The sequence below is a fragment of the Leguminivora glycinivorella genome, chromosome 6 (assembly GCF_023078275.1).
Source record: "Leguminivora glycinivorella isolate SPB_JAAS2020 chromosome 6, LegGlyc_1.1, whole genome shotgun sequence".
NCBI classification, from domain to species: domain Eukaryota; kingdom Metazoa; phylum Arthropoda; class Insecta; order Lepidoptera; family Tortricidae; genus Leguminivora; species Leguminivora glycinivorella.
In genome coordinates this window covers 2,707,052-2,726,033 of record NC_062976.1, presented here as the reverse complement: position 1 = coordinate 2,726,033, position 18,982 = coordinate 2,707,052, and the positions used below count along the sequence as shown (strand labels likewise).

General features: G+C 46.5%; 2 protein-coding genes across 2 annotated transcripts in view; one reads left to right on the top strand and one right to left on the bottom strand.

Moving 5' to 3' along the window:
• LOC125226936 (enhancer of mRNA-decapping protein 4) overlaps positions 1-18,982 on the bottom strand; it is a 61,982-nt gene that overhangs the window by 18,036 nt on the left and 24,964 nt on the right. Inside the window, 4 exon segments of the mRNA XM_048131117.1 lie at positions 4,692-4,842; positions 8,339-8,526; positions 16,531-16,575; positions 16,679-16,731. Coding sequence (XP_047987074.1) covers positions 4,692-4,842; positions 8,339-8,526; positions 16,531-16,575; positions 16,679-16,731 — 437 coding nt within the window.
• Positions 10,975-15,704, top strand: LOC125227603 (uncharacterized protein K02A2.6-like). Its single transcript, XM_048131947.1, has 2 exons — positions 10,975-12,168; positions 12,799-15,704. Exons 1-2 carry the CDS (start codon positions 11,336-11,338, stop codon positions 15,590-15,592), a joined length of 3,627 nt encoding a protein of 1,208 aa, XP_047987904.1. The 5' UTR covers positions 10,975-11,335; the 3' UTR covers positions 15,593-15,704.

The following is an 18,982-nucleotide window of genomic DNA, read 5'->3' as shown; positions in this document are numbered from 1 at the left end:
CACCCGTGTGTGAGCGCGGCCTCCACGGCCTGCGCAGTGCGCGGCGCGTGCGCCTGCAGCGCCTCGTCGGCCGCCTGCCGCACCAGCCCCGCACCGGCACTAGCTACACACGGACACACGGACACACACACACTCACCCGTGTGTGAGCGCGGCCTCCACGGCCTGCGCAGTGCGTGGCGCGTGCGCCTGCAGCGCCTCGTCGGCCGCCTGCCGCACCAGCCCCGCACCGGCACTAGCTACACACGGACACACGGACACACACACACTCACCCGTGTGTGAGCGCGGCCTCCACGGCCTGCGCAGTGCGCGGCGCGTGCGCCTGCAGCGCCTCGTCGGCCGCCTGCCGCACCAGCCCCGCACCGGCACTAGCTACACACGGACACACGGACACACACACACTCACCCGTGTGTGAGCGCGGCCTCCACGGCCTGCGCAGTGCGCGGCGCGTGCGCCTGCAGCGCCTCGTCGGCCGCCTGCCGCACCAGCCCCGCACCGGCACTAGCTACACACGGACACACGGACACACACACACTCACCCGTGTGTGAGCGCGGCCTCCACGGCCTGCGCAGTGCGCGGCGCGTGCGCCTGCAGCGCCTCGTCGGCCGCCTGCCGCACCAGCCCCGCACCGGCACTAGCTACACACGGACACACGGACACACACACACTCACCCGTGTGTGAGCGCGGCCTCCACGGCCTGCGCAGTGCGTGGCGCGTGCGCCTGCAGCGCCTCGTCGGCCGCCTGCCGCACCAGCCCCGCACCGGCACTAGCTACACACGGACACACGGACACACACACACTCACCCGTGTGTGAGCGCGGCCTCCACGGCCTGCGCAGTGCGCGGCGCGTGCGCCTGCAGCGCCTCGTCGGCCGCCTGCCGCACCAGCCCCGCACCGGCACTAGCTACACACGGACACACGGACACACACACACTCACCCGTGTGTGAGCGCGGCCTCCACGGCCTGCGCAGTGCGCGGCGCGTGCGCCTGCAGCGCCTCGTCGGCCGCCTGCCGCACCAGCCCCGCACCGGCACTAGCTACACACGGACACACGGACACACACACACTCACCCGTGTGTGAGCGCGGCCTCCACGGCCTGCGCAGTGCGCGGCGCGTGCGCCTGCAGCGCCTCGTCGGCCGCCTGCCGCACCAGCCCCGCACCGGCACTAGCTACACACGGACACACGGACACACACACTCACCCGTGTGTGAGCGCGGCCTCCACGGCCTGCGCAGTGCGCGGCGCGTGCGCCTGCAGCGCCTCGTCGGCCGCCTGCCGCACCAGCCCCGCACCGGCACTAGCTACACACGGACACACGGACACACACACACTCACCCGTGTGTGAGCGCGGCCTCCACGGCCTGCGCAGTGCGCGGCGCGTGCGCCTGCAGCGCCTCGTCGGCCGCCTGCCGCACCAGCCCCGCACCGGCACTAGCTACACACGGACACACGGACACACACACACTCACCCGTGTGTGAGCGCGGCCTCCACGGCCTGCGCAGTGCGCGGCGCGTGCGCCTGCAGCGCCTCGTCGGCCGCCTGCCGCACCAGCCCCGCACCGGCACTAGCTACACACGGACACACGGACACACACACACTCACCCGTGTGTGAGCGCGGCCTCCACGGCCTGCGCAGTGCGCGGCGCGTGCGCCTGCAGCGCCTCGTCGGCCGCCTGCCGCACCAGCCCCGCACCGGCACTAGCTACACACGGACACACGGACACACACACACTCACCCGTGTGTGAGCGCGGCCTCCACGGCCTGCGCAGTGCGCGGCGCGTGCGCCTGCAGCGCCTCGTCGGCCGCCTGCCGCACCAGCCCCGCACCGGCACTAGCTACACACGGACACACGGACACACACACACTCACCCGTGTGTGAGCGCGGCCTCCACGGCCTGCGCAGTGCGCGGCGCGTGCGCCTGCAGCGCCTCGTCGGCCGCCTGCCGCACCAGCCCCGCACCGGCACTAGCTACACACGGACACACGGACACACACACACTCACCCGTGTGTGAGCGCGGCCTCCACGGCCTGCGCAGTGCGTGGCGCGTGCGCCTGCAGCGCCTCGTCGGCCGCCTGCCGCACCAGCCCCGCACCGGCACTAGCTACACACGGACACACGGACACACACACACTCACCCGTGTGTGAGCGCGGCCTCCACGGCCTGCGCAGTGCGTGGCGCGTGCGCCTGCAGCGCCTCGTCGGCCGCCTGCCGCACCAGCCCCGCACCGGCACTAGCTACACACGGACACACGGACACACACACACTCACCCGTGTGTGAGCGCGGCCTCCACGGCCTGCGCAGTGCGCGGCGCGTGCGCCTGCAGCGCCTCGTCGGCCGCCTGCCGCACCAGCCCCGCACCGGCACTAGCTACACACGGACACACGGACACACACACACTCACCCGTGTGTGAGCGCGGCCTCCACGGCCTGCGCAGTGCGTGGCGCGTGCGCCTGCAGCGCCTCGTCGGCCGCCTGCCGCACCAGCCCCGCACCGGCACTAGCTACACACGGACACACGGACACACACACACTCACCCGTGTGTGAGCGCGGCCTCCACGGCCTGCGCAGTGCGTGGCGCGTGCGCCTGCAGCGCCTCGTCGGCCGCCTGCCGCACCAGCCCCGCACCGGCACTAGCTACACACGGACACACGGACACACACACACTCACCCGTGTGTGAGCGCGGCCTCCACGGCCTGCGCAGTGCGTGGCGCGTGCGCCTGCAGCGCCTCGTCGGCCGCCTGCCGCACCAGCCCCGCACCGGCACTAGCTACACACGGACACACGGACACACACACACTCACCCGTGTGTGAGCGCGGCCTCCACGGCCTGCGCAGTGCGTGGCGCGTGCGCCTGCAGCGCCTCGTCGGCCGCCTGCCGCACCAGCCCCGCACCGGCACTAGCTACACACGGACACACGGACACACACACACTCACCCGTGTGTGAGCGCGGCCTCCACGGCCTGCGCAGTGCGTGGCGCGTGCGCCTGCAGCGCCTCGTCGGCCGCCTGCCGCACCAGCCCCGCACCGGCACTAGCTACACACGGACACACGGACACACACACACTCACCCGTGTGTGAGCGCGGCCTCCACGGCCTGCGCAGTGCGTGGCGCGTGCGCCTGCAGCGCCTCGTCGGCCGCCTGCCGCACCAGCCCCGCACCGGCACTAGCTACACACGGACACACGGACACACACACACTCACCCGTGTGTGAGCGCGGCCTCCACGGCCTGCGCAGTGCGTGGCGCGTGCGCCTGCAGCGCCTCGTCGGCCGCCTGCCGCACCAGCCCCGCACCGGCACTAGCTACACACGGACACACGGACACACACACACTCACCCGTGTGTGAGCGCGGCCTCCACGGCCTGCGCAGTGCGTGGCGCGTGCGCCTGCAGCGCCTCGTCGGCCGCCTGCCGCACCAGCCCCGCACCGGCACTAGCTACACACGGACACACGGACACACACACACTCACCCGTGTGTGAGCGCGGCCTCCACGGCCTGCGCAGTGCGTGGCGCGTGCGCCTGCAGCGCCTCGTCGGCCGCCTGCCGCACCAGCCCCGCACCGGCACTAGCTACACACGGACACACGGACACACACACACTCACCCGTGTGTGAGCGCGGCCTCCACGGCCTGCGCAGTGCGTGGCGCGTGCGCCTGCAGCGCCTCGTCGGCCGCCTGCCGCACCAGCCCCGCACCGGCACTAGCTACACACGGACACACGGACACACACACACTCACCCGTGTGTGAGCGCGGCCTCCACGGCCTGCGCAGTGCGCGGCGCGTGCGCCTGCAGCGCCTCGTCGGCCGCCTGCCGCACCAGCCCCGCACCGGCACTAGCTACACACGGACACACGGACACACACACACTCACCCGTGTGTGAGCGCGGCCTCCACGGCCTGCGCAGTGCGCGGCGCGTGCGCCTGCAGCGCCTCGTCGGCCGCCTGCCGCACCAGCCCCGCACCGGCACTAGCTACACACGGACACACGGACACACACACACTCACCCGTGTGTGAGCGCGGCCTCCACGGCCTGCGCAGTGCGCGGCGCGTGCGCCTGCAGCGCCTCGTCGGCCGCCTGCCGCACCAGCCCCGCACCGGCACTAGCTACACACGGACACACGGACACACACACACTCACCCGTGTGTGAGCGCGGCCTCCACGGCCTGCGCAGTGCGTGGCGCGTGCGCCTGCAGCGCCTCGTCGGCCGCCTGCCGCACCAGCCCCGCACCGGCACTAGCTACACACGGACACACGGACACACACACACTCACCCGTGTGTGAGCGCGGCCTCCACGGCCTGCGCAGTGCGCGGCGCGTGCGCCTGCAGCGCCTCGTCGGCCGCCTGCCGCACCAGCCCCGCACCGGCACTAGCTACACACGGACACACGGACACACACACACTCACCCGTGTGTGAGCGCGGCCTCCACGGCCTGCGCAGTGCGCGGCGCGTGCGCCTGCAGCGCCTCGTCGGCCGCCTGCCGCACCAGCCCCGCACCGGCACTAGCTACACACGGACACACGGACACACACACACTCACCCGTGTGTGAGCGCGGCCTCCACGGCCTGCGCAGTGCGCGGCGCGTGCGCCTGCAGCGCCTCGTCGGCCGCCTGCCGCACCAGCCCCGCACCGGCACTAGCTACACACGGACACACGGACACACACACACTCACCCGTGTGTGAGCGCGGCCTCCACGGCCTGCGCAGTGCGCGGCGCGTGCGCCTGCAGCGCCTCGTCGGCCGCCTGCCGCACCAGCCCCGGCACGGAGACTCCCAGCGCCGACCGCAGGCTGGACACCGACCGCGACAGCGCCGACACTTGCTCTGTCAAACCATAAACAAACCTCATATAGAACTTGTCATTCAATATTTCACAATCCTAGCCTGTCTACAGAAACCGAGACATGCGCCGTCACGAATGACAAGGTCTATAAACACATCGATTCACGTGTGATGTGGAGCGTAAATGATAACTACTTCGTATGGAGTATACGTTTAATGTGTCTTAAATAACAAGTACATGCCAATATATATACTAAGCTATGCACATGTGTGGGTAAGGTGTGGTACACACACTACACCTTCCCCCTCAGAGAAAAAAAAATATTGTTCTATACTATGAGTAATATTTTTTTTTATATAAAAAAAGAATTACACAAAGTAAAAAGTAAGGAAGACTATCTAATGCAAGCAAAAGCTCTTAGTGAAGGTATGTATTATACAAAATTAAATCATGTTTTTTTTTTATACAAGTATTAGGTAGGTACAGTAAATTACTTTGAAGTTGAAAGAAATAATATTTGCTGAATAATAAATTCAATTTAAAAGAGTTACTCATACACTGTAAAATAAATGAAAATTACAAGTTATTATAAAATTTGTCTAAAATAAACACAAATTTCCATTATACGCTAAGGGCACCATACAATAGTTATTACCATGGGTGGGTACCCATGTATTTTTATAAAGGTTATACAACTTATACACTTAGTTATCTATGCTTGCTTTGATGACGAATCGTTTAATAAACAATTATACATATTTGTATAAAAATAACCAGAATACAAAATGTAAACAACATCAAAGACTTAACACAAAACTTAAAACTACACTAAGTAAATAAAAAAATCCACAGTGTAATAAGTATCCGTCGATACAATTCAAATCCAAATAGATAGTACGTACAGTAAGAGTATGAACTCCCAATCTAGGGTACCTTGGGTGAACAGTCAATATATTTATCTCATTATTTACTTGCAAGTCTTACTTTCATTCATAGACGTCTTAACTTTATTTTTATCATAATAATAACACTGTATTTACTTGTGCATCTAAAGCGTGCTTCTCTTTTTTTTTTTATGGCAAGGGTACACAACGCATTTACTTACCTGGCCGGCCGACCTTACATATTTATTTATTTATTTGCTCAGGATACAAGGATATTTATTTTTAAGCGCGCACACATACAATATATTTACTCACACAGGCAGTTCTTTTAACACGTCCTTTCATAATAACCTTCCATGTGTCCAAGGAGTCTTCACGATTGGTACTCGACCGAATCATGATCAGATCTCCAAGGATTCCCTAGCCTGCCTTGTATCCTGGCATACCCTTGCTATACCTATCGCTCAAGGCCCCTCTTGGGCAGCCGAAGAGACAATAGGCATATAATTATTTCTATTCAGTTACATTCATTAAAAAACTTTCAAATACCAACCACAATTAAACCAACACCATAAAACTTCAACAAATAAGAATTTCAACAACCCTTGGTTGATCAGACCAGTCGCTCTTTGAAAAACTTACCTGCTTCAATTTACTCGACTTCCAAAATCTCGCACACATACCTAATTTAAAAAAACAAACCATTCTTTTCTATTCCACCCTCTACATTAATAAAACCTCTAGCCATAACTCCGTCGCAAAATAAAACAAAACTTGAACACTCCTATACCTAAATAACAAAAACATTTCATATACCAACAATTCACTTTTAACATTTTACAAAATCATTAAATCTCAAATATATTTATTTTCCACAGTATAATGTCATTTGCCGTGATTATTATATTGTTAAATCCGTGTAAACATATTATAGTCAATTCCGAGAAAAAAAATCTGAAACATCCAAGTACATTATTATTATTTCTTAACAATCTAGTTCTAAATACTAATTTTCAGTTTAATATGGTCAAAAGTCGGTAAGATTATAATTATATGCAATTACCAAGTTAAATACGATAAATTTGAAATAATCTAAATTATTGCACAATACATTAATAATGCATTATGTTGAAATTGAAATTCGAGACGTAATAACAGAAGCTACATACCGATCCCTTATATGTGAACACGTGTCGCGGATGACGCGGCCCACCTGTACGCTATGACGAATGTTGTATCCAAGTGCACGAAATCATTTGTTAAGTTTACCAATTTGAATTACTGAATGCAAAGTAGAGATCGAATGATGTAATATTAAAACGTGCCGTACTTTTAACCATATTACTATTTCGTCATCAAGCAGCATTTAATTAGATTCCACATAATATTTAATTTGCATATGCATTGTATTCCTACATCGCAATATTATTAAACTTAATTTCCGTAAATAATAGCAATTGCTAATATTACGTACACACCGACACAATTTTGAAACTTAATTTTTATTACCTACTCAAAAAACGAAATTTAAAATAGTTATCTAATGAAAATAATACATATAACGCGCTTCATATTTATTTTAAACATAAGAAGAAACTTTCAATCAACTGCTTATACTTATTAACTAAAACCATATAACTACCTAGTTTAGATTACGACCATTCCATGACCGTTGTGTGGCGGGACCAGGACTTCGTGTCCAGTCTCCTCGTCGTCGCGTCCAACGTCGGCAAGGCCACGCCCGGGGTCCGTGACGCGAACAATCTCCCAGCTGCAACGTCCAACTTACAACTTGCCAATTTCGTTTATTCGAAAAAAAAAAGATTTATTTTCAAAATCTCCTGATACATGAGTCTAGATATTAGAAATGTAACTTAGTCCACACTGCACATATTCTTTTTTATTTGCAATAAGCACCAATCCGTAACTTTCGATTTAGTCTCTGTAATCTTTTCACTTTCACTATATGATACTCATATATTTGATATATTAGTCCCGTAACACCAATCCGTAAGTTCTATTTATTCTCTTGAAACTTTTCACTGTCACTATAAATATATAATAGTCCTTTTCATTCACTTAGAGTTCCAAATATTTATTTACGAAAGTTCACGGTCAGTAATACTGGCTGGCGCAGCGCGCCGCCAGTGCAGCTCGAGGCCGCACTGGCAGGATCGCCATGTGATGTGGAGCGTAAATGATAACTACTTCGTATGGAGTATACGTTTAATGTGTCTTAAATAACAAGTACATGCCAATATATATACTAAGCTATGCACATGTGTGGGTAAGGTGTGGTACACACACTACACACGTCTGTATTCCCAAAACGACCATACATCATAATAAGTCATAAAGTCATGCCCGTATGAGCATAAAAGGGCAAATCACATGTCTTTTTCAATTTTCAGTGACAATCTTAGACAAGAAAACGAAACGATCTATACCTACATGAAAAACTATAAGGAATGATTCACGACTCATATTTTCTTCATAACGCACGATTACCTTTCTTTTCTCTGCCACCAAATGTTGGAACGTCTTTCCACCGCCAGTACACAATATCAAAATATACGAAGCTTAGGCGGACGCTCGAACGTGGCGGTAGACTTGTTGAGCAACTGGTCGCCCGACTAATCAGAAGATAACTCACCAGTCAGCTGGTCTATCTTGTTCTCCAGCTGGTCGCGACGAGGCGAAGCGCTGGGCGGTCGTTCGGAGACGGCGGTGGAGTTGTTGAGCGACTGGCTGCCGGATTTGTCGCTCGACGCCTTTCGCTGGTTGGCCTCGGTGATCTGCGCTAGCGATATTTGCGGCCAGGATGTGTCGTTGCCTGTGTGAAAACGAAGAATGATTATTCGAAATCATTTAAACTCTGGAAAATATACTGTCCAGTTTACACCTAAAATATAAGTTTGGTGGTAAAATATAATTCGAGAATAGGAATTCTTTTTAGCGAGTAAGATGAAGGCGTCACAACTAGGGTTGCCAACCGTACTATATAATATAGTACTGTACTATATTTTGGCCCAGCGTACTATATTCTATATGAAGCATATATAGTACGCAAAAGTACTATATTTTTGGGGTCCATTCCAGTGGCGAATTTACACTAGGGTCAAACCGCCAGGAGCGGCGTTTTGAATTTTTGATAATGAAAAAAATTTCGCGCTCGCTCCGCTCGCGCTTTTATACATATTTAACCTTTACTGTACATTTCATTACTTCGTTCTATCCTGCAAATATTGCAGTTACGTATAAAGCCACTGTCACAGTATAAGGATATATCAGTAGTTAATCTCCGGCAGCGGCGGCGCGGTCGTTACTACTGCGCAAGGTCACGCAGGGTTGTACAACGTTACTATAATCGACTTCGTACAATGTAAGTTGTTGTAAATCTAATAGGTACTATTAACTGTAAGTAGGTTTTAGTATAACAATACCACGTCATGACACCACATTAGTCAGTATTGAAGACACAAAAAATCATTATAAATATATTACTCTCATACGCGCAATAGTAGATTGTGTAACAATAATTGCAAAAGCGTTAATTTAAGTGTTCATTTTATATGTTTTCTCTAGAATACACCCAATCCATCACAATAAAAAAAAGATTCGTTTGAACTAGAAACGTAGGTACCTACTGTCCTACTCGTATTAGTAACTGTGTATGGCGCTATGCTAGTACCAACGCTCTTTCTACCTTTTTATCTAATAAAGATTCAAGTACGTATTTGTTTCTTAAATACTGACGAAATCATATTTACATAAAATGTTTGAATAGATGTTTGCACAATATTTAAGTAGGTACCAAACTTTCGAGCTAGATAGATCGCAGCATCTACCTAAATGTCGTTACAGATAAATCCTTATTGATTTTAATGTGTCATTCTAGCTTTAAATCTCACTTTTACGCCATTTACGTAAGCAATAATGTACCTAACACTGCAAATATATAACAACCACTTGCTTTTCTGGGTGTCTAGGAATTCTAAAGAATGACATTTCCGCATTTTGAGAACTTTCCATACACCCATAAACACTACAGTAACGAAAATATGTCTTCGGTGCTGACGTCATTTTCTCCCGAACTCAACACGTCAACACAGCGCGCAAACGCGGCCCCGACTGTCCAGCCCAATAATCACCAGTTTCGCATGTTTTCGCCGCATGCGAGGGGAGGGAGGGGGACACACCGCGCGGCGTGAAGTTTGTAAGAAGAGTTATTACTGGTTTTATACTGTGCCACTGTTGTTTGCAAACATTTGTATTTTTTCCATGATATATTAAAAAACGACATTTCTTAAGGGGATTCTCTACTCCGATGAGCTTCGATTTGAATCCATTGCTATTATGAATATTACGATAGTTTCTGAAGCATATCATATTAACAGAATCGTCTTTAAACAAACTAGCATCCCATAATTAGGTACCTACTTCACAGCTCATTGATTGTGTGATATTTAGCATCAAAGTTGAACTATTTTAGGACCGAAACTGGTTCTTTGGTCAAAATTTTTGCCTTAATTAGTTTAAAATTAAAATCGCTTTTGCATTTTTATAAAAGTCTAGATTTCATTGAAGTAAAAATGTTTTTAAAACAATATCAAATTTCTAATGAACACAAGTCAAATTATAATCTATTGAAAATATTTCAACTTGTGCTGTCTTAAAGTAGTCACACTACTATGTATATAAATTAAAACCGAAATAAATTACACATATGAAAGAAACATATGAGGGCGCTACGAGTCCTTGTATAGATTACTCATATGAGAGATAATTTCGACCTCGACAGCTGTGACCTGGGTGGCCGAGCGGATTAAGAGGCATTTCCCGCGATTGGAAAGTACGCTGGTTCGGTTCCAGCCTCAGGCACCAGAGGACTTGGTCACTTTTTCTTTCATATGTGTAATTTATTTCGGTTTTAATATCAAATTTCATAAAAAATATAAGTACTTATAATATGGGTATTTTTTTTATATGGGTCATGTAAAAAAAGTAAGTAGGTGTCATAAACTAACTATCAAACCTTCTCATACTTATTGCCTAGTTACTGTTGTTGACATTGTTGACATATTTTGCTTGTCACTCAATTGAAAATATATTGTTATGATTGAATAACGTACATGTTTCTATTTTATTATGTAACAAATTGGCGACGATGGCGGACGAAACAGAACGCCTTATTCGTCTACGGGCGTCTATACGCGGACAATTAACTAAGCTACAAACACAATTACAACAGATTCAACCTACGTCCGATTTCGAAGTTAGTCAGAGACTGTCAAGTTTAGAAAATTATGAGAAGAAATTCGATACAATTCAAAGTGAAATAGAAGCTCAATCAGAAAATTTAGAATCGGAGATAGAACAGCGACATACAACTGAAGAAAATATTTTACAACTGAAATTAAAACTGCACGGCTTACGCCCTACACCTATCACCGAGGCACCTTCAACGTACGTTTCCATTTCACAACCCACAAGGAGCTTAGAAGGTACGAGTACAGATCTACGACCACAACAAACACCCAGGCTCAATTTTACGCCTTTTCAAGAAAAAGAATCGTTCAAGAACTTTATTAAAAGACTGTCTGTATACCTGCTGCTGAACAATATAACTGACCCGAAAACTAAAGTATACATGTTACTATCAACACTACCTCCAGATCTACATGAAAGAGTCCACGATCTATCCTCTCCAGATGATCCAATTAACAAAACATTCGAAGAACTCTCAGACTTGTTAGACCAGTACATAGACCCGAAACCAAGCATCTGGGCGTCTCAACATACATTCATTACGCGCATGCAACAAGCTGATGAATCAGTTCCCATCTACGCGTCAGAACTAAAAAGGCTGTCGCTCAACTGTGAATTTAAATGCACGCACTGCAAAAAACCTACAATTGATTCATTTCTATCACTACAGTTGATACGTGGACTGAAGGATGGTGACATTAGAACCAAAATCTTACAAGAAGACGAAACCATGACATTTTCGAAATTGGTACATACTGCGACATCAATGGAGACTGGAAAAAACGAAAATTCAACTATGTCTACATCCATTCAGAAATTAACTACTGAGAATATTAACAAAATTTCGCAAGCGCAAAAAGAAACAGTACACCCACCGAGATACAATACAAAAAGGACACAAATTACCATCAGAGACCTTAAGGGTAAATGCTACCGTTGCGGAGGTAACGATCACAAAGCAAACGAATGCGGCGCTATAAAAAGTACATGCATCAAGTGTCAAAAGGAAGGGCACTTAGCCCGTGTTTGCATGCAACGAACTGAACGCAATCAAACGAATCTCCTGAATCACTCAACAAGTAGCGTCAGCACCGACGGCATGGCAGACATTCACCTCATCAAAAGCGAACTGTCGGACAAATTCATCATCACCGTTGACATTGAAGGCAAGAAGGTTAACATGGAATACGATACTGGAGCAGCACTTTCTGCAATGTCACTGAAGGACTACAAAAACCTAAAAATAAGTAACAAGATTTTACATACTTCTATGACATTCACAACCTATACTAAAGAACCTTTCGAACCCGTCGGCGTAGCATACGTTAAATGCAATTACAAAAAGCAAACATTTTATGGAAAATTATACATATTTGACATGGACGTCGAACCTGTTTTGGGTAGAAGCTGGATGAAAGAATTCAAAGTAGATTTGGCTGATATGAATAGCGTAGAAACCTGCATGAAGACAACAAAACTTGAAAAGTTATTGGAAGAATACGATTCTACCGTCTTCAATTCAAACTTGGGCGAGATTCCAAACGTTCGAGGCCACCTAACGCTGAAAGATGACGCGCGACCAATTTTCATCAAACCACGCAGAATTCCATACGCATTACGAGCCAAAGTAGATGATGAAATCGAAAGACTAGAAAAACAAGGAATCATTACAAAAATAGATCACTCCGATTGGGGTACACCAGTCGTACCTATAGTGAAACCCAATGGAAGCATACGACTTTGTGCAGACTACAAAGTCACTTTAAACAAAGCAATAAAAGATGAACAATACCCGATTCCTATAATTGAAGATATCTTTGCCGAAATGAATGGAGGACAATGGAGGTCACTGAAGGACTACAAAAACCTAAAAATAAGTAACAAGATTTTACATACTTCTATGACATTCACAACCTATACTAAAGAACCTTTCGAACCCGTCGGCGTAGCATACGTTAAATGCAATTACAAAAAGCAAACATTTTATGGAAAATTATACATATTTGACATGGACGTCGAACCTGTTTTGGGTAGAAGCTGGATGAAAGAATTCAAAGTAGATTTGGCTGATATGAATAGCGTAGAAACCTGCATGAAGACAACAAAACTTGAAAAGTTATTGGAAGAATACGATTCTACCGTCTTCAATTCAAACTTGGGCGAGATTCCAAACGTTCGAGGCCACCTAACGCTGAAAGATGACGCGCGACCAATTTTCATCAAACCACGCAGAATTCCATACGCATTACGAGCCAAAGTAGATGATGAAATCGAAAGACTAGAAAAACAAGGAATCATTACAAAAATAGATCACTCCGATTGGGGTACACCAGTCGTACCTATAGTGAAACCCAATGGAAGCATACGACTTTGTGCAGACTACAAAGTCACTTTAAACAAAGCAATAAAAGATGAACAATACCCGATTCCTATAATTGAAGATATCTTTGCCGAAATGAATGGAGGACAAATATTCTGTACCTTGGACATCACACAAGCATACTTAAACATGGTCATGGATGAAGAGAGTGCTCTACTACAGACTCTAAGTACACACAAAGGCACCTTTAAGGTAAACCGACTCATGTTTGGCGTAAAGGTAGCTCCTAGCCTTTGGCAGAAGTTTATGGACCAGCTGTTGATGGGCATCGAAGGCGTCAAGTGCTTTTTCGATGACATAATAATTCAAGGTTCGTCCGAAGAACAACTACTTACTAGACTTAAACTAGTTCTACAGAAACTGAAAGACAGTAACCTACGAGTCAATAAAGAAAAATGTAACTTCTTCAAACGTAGCATCAATTACTTAGGTCATACCATAGATAAAGACGGTCTACACAAAAACCAGGACAAGGTCAAGGCCATTGCCAATGCACAACGACCAACTAACATAAACGAATTGAGAACATTCTTAGGGATGGCAAACTACTACAATAAATTTATCCCTAATCTCTCGTCCATCACTAATCCCTTGAACGAATTATTGAAGAAAGGTACGAAATATATTTGGACTACGAAATGCGAAGAAAGTTTCAAATCTATCAAGAAAGAAATACTAAGCGAACGTATATTAATGCACTTTGATCAAAATAAAACTCTGATTCTGGCTACAGATGCCTCACCCACGGGTCTTGGTGCGGTTTTGAGTCATAGATTACCAGATGGCTCAGAACGTCCCATAGCATTTGCCTCCCGAACCTTGACATCCAGTGAAAAGAAATACAGTCAGATTGATAAAGAAGCGACGGCTATTTTCTGGGGATTAAAAAAGTTCTTTCACTACTGTTATGGCAGAAAATTCACCCTTATTACAGACCACAAACCGCTTACATCTATCTTTCACCCGCACCAGACATTACCGACCCTAAGCACTATGAGACTGTTTCATTATGCACATTTCCTTTCCGGATTTGACTACAACATTGAATATAGAAATACTACCAAAAATGCAAACGCAGACTACCTGTCACGCTTTCCAGTTGAAAAAACGAAAGATAACAAAATTGACCAACACTACGTATTCCAGATGAAGCAAATAAATTCAATAAATATCTCACCGGAAATAATTGCTAAAGAAACAAAAGAAGACCCCGAATTACGAAACTTATTACAAACACTTCAGTCAGGCGCATCGCTCAGAGAATCAGGATATAATGATAACGAACTGACATTACAAAATGATTGTATTCTAAAAGGTACACGAGTGATGATTCCACAGAGATTACGTCAACAGATATTAGAGGAACTACATACTGGACATATTGGAATGCTAAAAATGAAACTCCTTGCACGAAGTTTTGTATATTGGAAAAACATTGATAAAGATATCGAACAAAAAGTCAAATCGTGTCGAACGTGCCGTTTAGAACAAAACGCACCTTCTAAAGCACCGATTCACCACTGGGAAGAGCCTGCAGGCCCATGGCAAAGAATACACATAGATTTCGCCGGTCCCATATGTGGTTATCAACTGTTCATCGTGGTAGACGCATTTTCAAAATGGATTGAGGTTATTCCCACAAAAACAACCACGAGTTCTTACTGTATTAAGGAACTAGACCAAATATTTGATACTTTTGGGGTACCCTACACTTTGGTCTCCGACAATGGCAGGCAATTTATATCGCAAGAATTTCAAAACTTCATGAGAGATAATGGTATTGTACATAAAACTATTGCCCCGTATCATCCAGCAACGAACGGCCAAGCGGAACGCTACGTCCAAATTATCAAAAGAGCACTGCATAAATTGGAGGGGGAGAGTGGAGCGATTACAGACAAAATTCGGAGAGTTAAAAGTACCCTTCGCAGTACGCCGGCCAGTTCGGGATATTCACCCTATTTACTAATGTTTGGCAGAGAAGTAAGAACACGGCTGACGGCGAAGATTCGTGCGCCTCCAAAGTGCCATGCTCAATCTGCACCGAATACAAATCGGCAGTTCGCCTTAAACAGTCGAGTCCAAGCACGGAACTACTCCGGATCTGGACAGAAGTGGAAGTTCGGTACAGTGAAACGCCGACTTGGTAACCTACACTATGAGATTGCGATTGACGATGGACGTGTCTGGATACGTCACTTGGACCAACTGCTCCCGGCCTCCGGGATTCCCGGAAATCACGGGGGAGGCGTGTCATAAACTAACTATCAAACCTTCTCATACTTATTGCCTAGTTACTGTTGTTGACATTGTTGACATATTTTGCTTGTCACTCAATTGAAAATATATTGTTATGATTGAATAACGTACATGTTTCTATTTTATTATGTAACAGTAGGTAACTATTGAAATTAATAATATTAATTAATAGGTACGTAAGTAAAAATTGCACACCTGTCAATACATTTAGAAAGTGATAGAAGACTCAATATTGCATATTTTTCGAAATACGCCATATATATTGTTGGTGTTCAATAAAACATTTGGTACATTACATACAATAAATAAACTAGTTATATATTACGCTAAGTAAAACATTCGACAACATGAAAGTTTGCTTTTTTAAAAAAGGTCAAATGTTAAGTTGGTAAATGTGAGCTTGGCAAATAAAACAATAAAGTGGGAAATGAACATTCGGCGGAATAAAATTGCGCGAAACGTGAGTTGGGAAGTGATATTCGGCCATACAACTTTCGACGATACTTAAATAAGAGAACCAATGCAACACAAAACTTGTCAAAAATTGATGAAAACCGAATGGAGCCCCTTAGAGTGGACAGAAAGAACGATCTCTACGACTTGGTTATCGATTATGTGTACCGTACTATATTTTATTTCGGTGTACTATATTTTTTAGATGGAATTTTCTAAAATACTATATTTCCCTAAAAAAAAGTTGGCAACCCTAGTCACAACCGAGATATCGAGAATATATTAAGATTAAGGGTCAGTTGCATCAACCACATTTGACAGATACATCATCGTCTATGAAACTTCCCATATCCAATAAAATTTAACGAACGCTTTAACGGTGACAGACGGTTTGATGCAACCGGCCCTAAGACTCCACCTGTGTAAACTTCTAGCCATGTATTTACTTACTAGCGGTTAACGGGTCTGGGAAGACAGGCAGGTCGGGCAACGCGAGGGGCGGGTGAACCTCGGACGCCGCCGGCAGCCTCCTATATCAATGGTCTAGTTATCTATTGACGTACTTGCAGGTAGCGCCGGCAGGTCCGGCAAGTCGGGCAGGTCGGGTAGCGCGGGCAGCGCAGCGCGGCGAACTCGGGCGCGGGCGACGCCGCCGCCGCCGCCGGCAGGGACTCCGAGTCCTCCTCCTGGGCATTACATTCATTTCATCTTCAACAAATAACCTAACCACAAAATTAAAATTTTGAAAAAAAACCCCCGACCACGACATAGTGGACCGATTTTCATAAAACATGGCTAAGAATACTCCCGACTAACTCAACTTTCAAACAAAAAAACTAAATCGAAATCGATTCATCCGTTCGGGAGCTACGATGCCACAGACAGACACACACACAGACAGACAGACACACACACATAGACAGACACGTCAAACTTAAAAAATACCACCAAATAAAATTTTATGTACTCTTAAGTTAAATTTATGGGGCATTTTGTGCAAACAAGCATTTTTGCAAATCAGTAATTTTATACTACTTCCTTTTTAACCCCCGAAAACGACGGGGTGTTATAAGTTTGAGGTGTCTATCTGCCTGTCTCTATGTGTGTCTGTTTGTGGCACCGTAGCTCCCGAACGGATGAACCGATTTACATTTCGTTTTATTTTGTTTGAAAGTTGAGTTATTCGGGAGTGTTCTTAGCCATGTTTCATGGAAATCGGTCCACTATGTCGCGGTCGGGGTTTTTTCAAAATTTTAATTTGGTGGTTAGGTTAGTTGATCGGTACATGAGTCAAAATAGATCTTTTTATTCCTAAATCCGTCTTTTTCAAGAAGTTTATATTATTAAATTAAATCGCATCAAAAATACTATACTATGCTCCAAAACTCAGATAATTGACGTGGCTGAAACAGCCGCCAAGCTTAAGTGGTACAGCCGGCGTATCATGCTTCCAATTTTATCACTTATCCACGTGGATAAAGCATCCGTCACGCTTTGGCAAGTATGTCAGTGTGAGAGTGACAGTTGTCTTATTCACGTGGACAAGTGATAAAATTAGAAGCATGATACGCCGGCTGGGCGGGACACGTTTGTCGTATGCCGGACTCGATTTGTTGAAATTGTCCCCCCTGTACCTTAATTATATTATCTTTGGTAGCTCACGCAAATGAACGTGCGCTGTACATACCAACCCTTAATTGCTACGTACAAAGAGGATCGAGTATTATAGAGAGTTACTGTCGAAGTAAAATGTGTAATCACAGTGCATAGACTGCCATCTCTTGACACAGGCGTAAAACTTTTGAACCTCAGTTTTGACAATTTGGCCCATATTCTTAGCTAGATATGTTTTAAAATGACTAATATTAATAGTAGCGCCATTTAGCTGAGCGTATCCCAAAGGTGTATGTAATGCCATCTAGGCCACCGTACCTTTTTCTGTTTGGTACACAGTCAAGTGTAAAAATATGGGTGCGTACAACTTATCAAAAATATGTCCCATAGCACTTTATGTCGGCGGAATAAGGTCTCGGTACATATTTTTGAGCGGATAAAATCGATACGTATTTTTGCACTTGACTGTACTGAGGTACATTTTTTTCTTAGACTTTATCTGTCTATACGGTGTTATATATGTCTTTGCTACGTAGCAATGTGAGCCGAACGCAGCTGAAACCGCCCGAAAGCAAGCCAATTTATACTTGCCAATATTCGTTCCTACTGGAATTAATAAGAACGAATAAAAAAATATCTATCACAGGTTATGGGCCTACAACTTTTCTTCTAATTCCACGAAATATTTACAATGCACTTATAAACCACGAATAAGAAATGATAGCGCGTTCTATTTTACAGACAGAGCCATCTATTGTACCATGGGATAACTAATACATTAAATCCATACTAATATTATAAATGGGAAACTGTGTGTGTATATTTGTTTGTCCGTCTTTCACGGCAAAACAGAGCGACGAATTGACGTGATTTTTTTAAGTAGAGATAGTTGAAGGGATGGAGAGTGACATATTTATGCTACTTTTTGTCTCTTTCTAACACGAACGAAGCCGCGGGCAAAAGCTAGTAATTAAATAATAGGCTAGTTTCCTACTAGTCAAATCAGCTTCTTTTTATGAACTGTCAAAACGATTTGTTAATATGGAATTACTATGAAATACTGAGGAGTGACGTCACGATCAATTCATTTACTTTATATCTTTCTCTTTGATTCATTAAATAGAAATCATGTTTAAAAATAACTACTATCCATATTTTTCTTCTAATTATGTGGTGCTTTATTTCGTGCACTGCATAAAATATTTTATTTTAAGTATAGGAAACTAGCCTATTGAAATTATTGTGAATATTATAAATGGGAAAGTGTGTGTCTGTTTGTTTGTCCGTCTTTCACGGCAAAACGGAGCGATGAATTGACGTGAT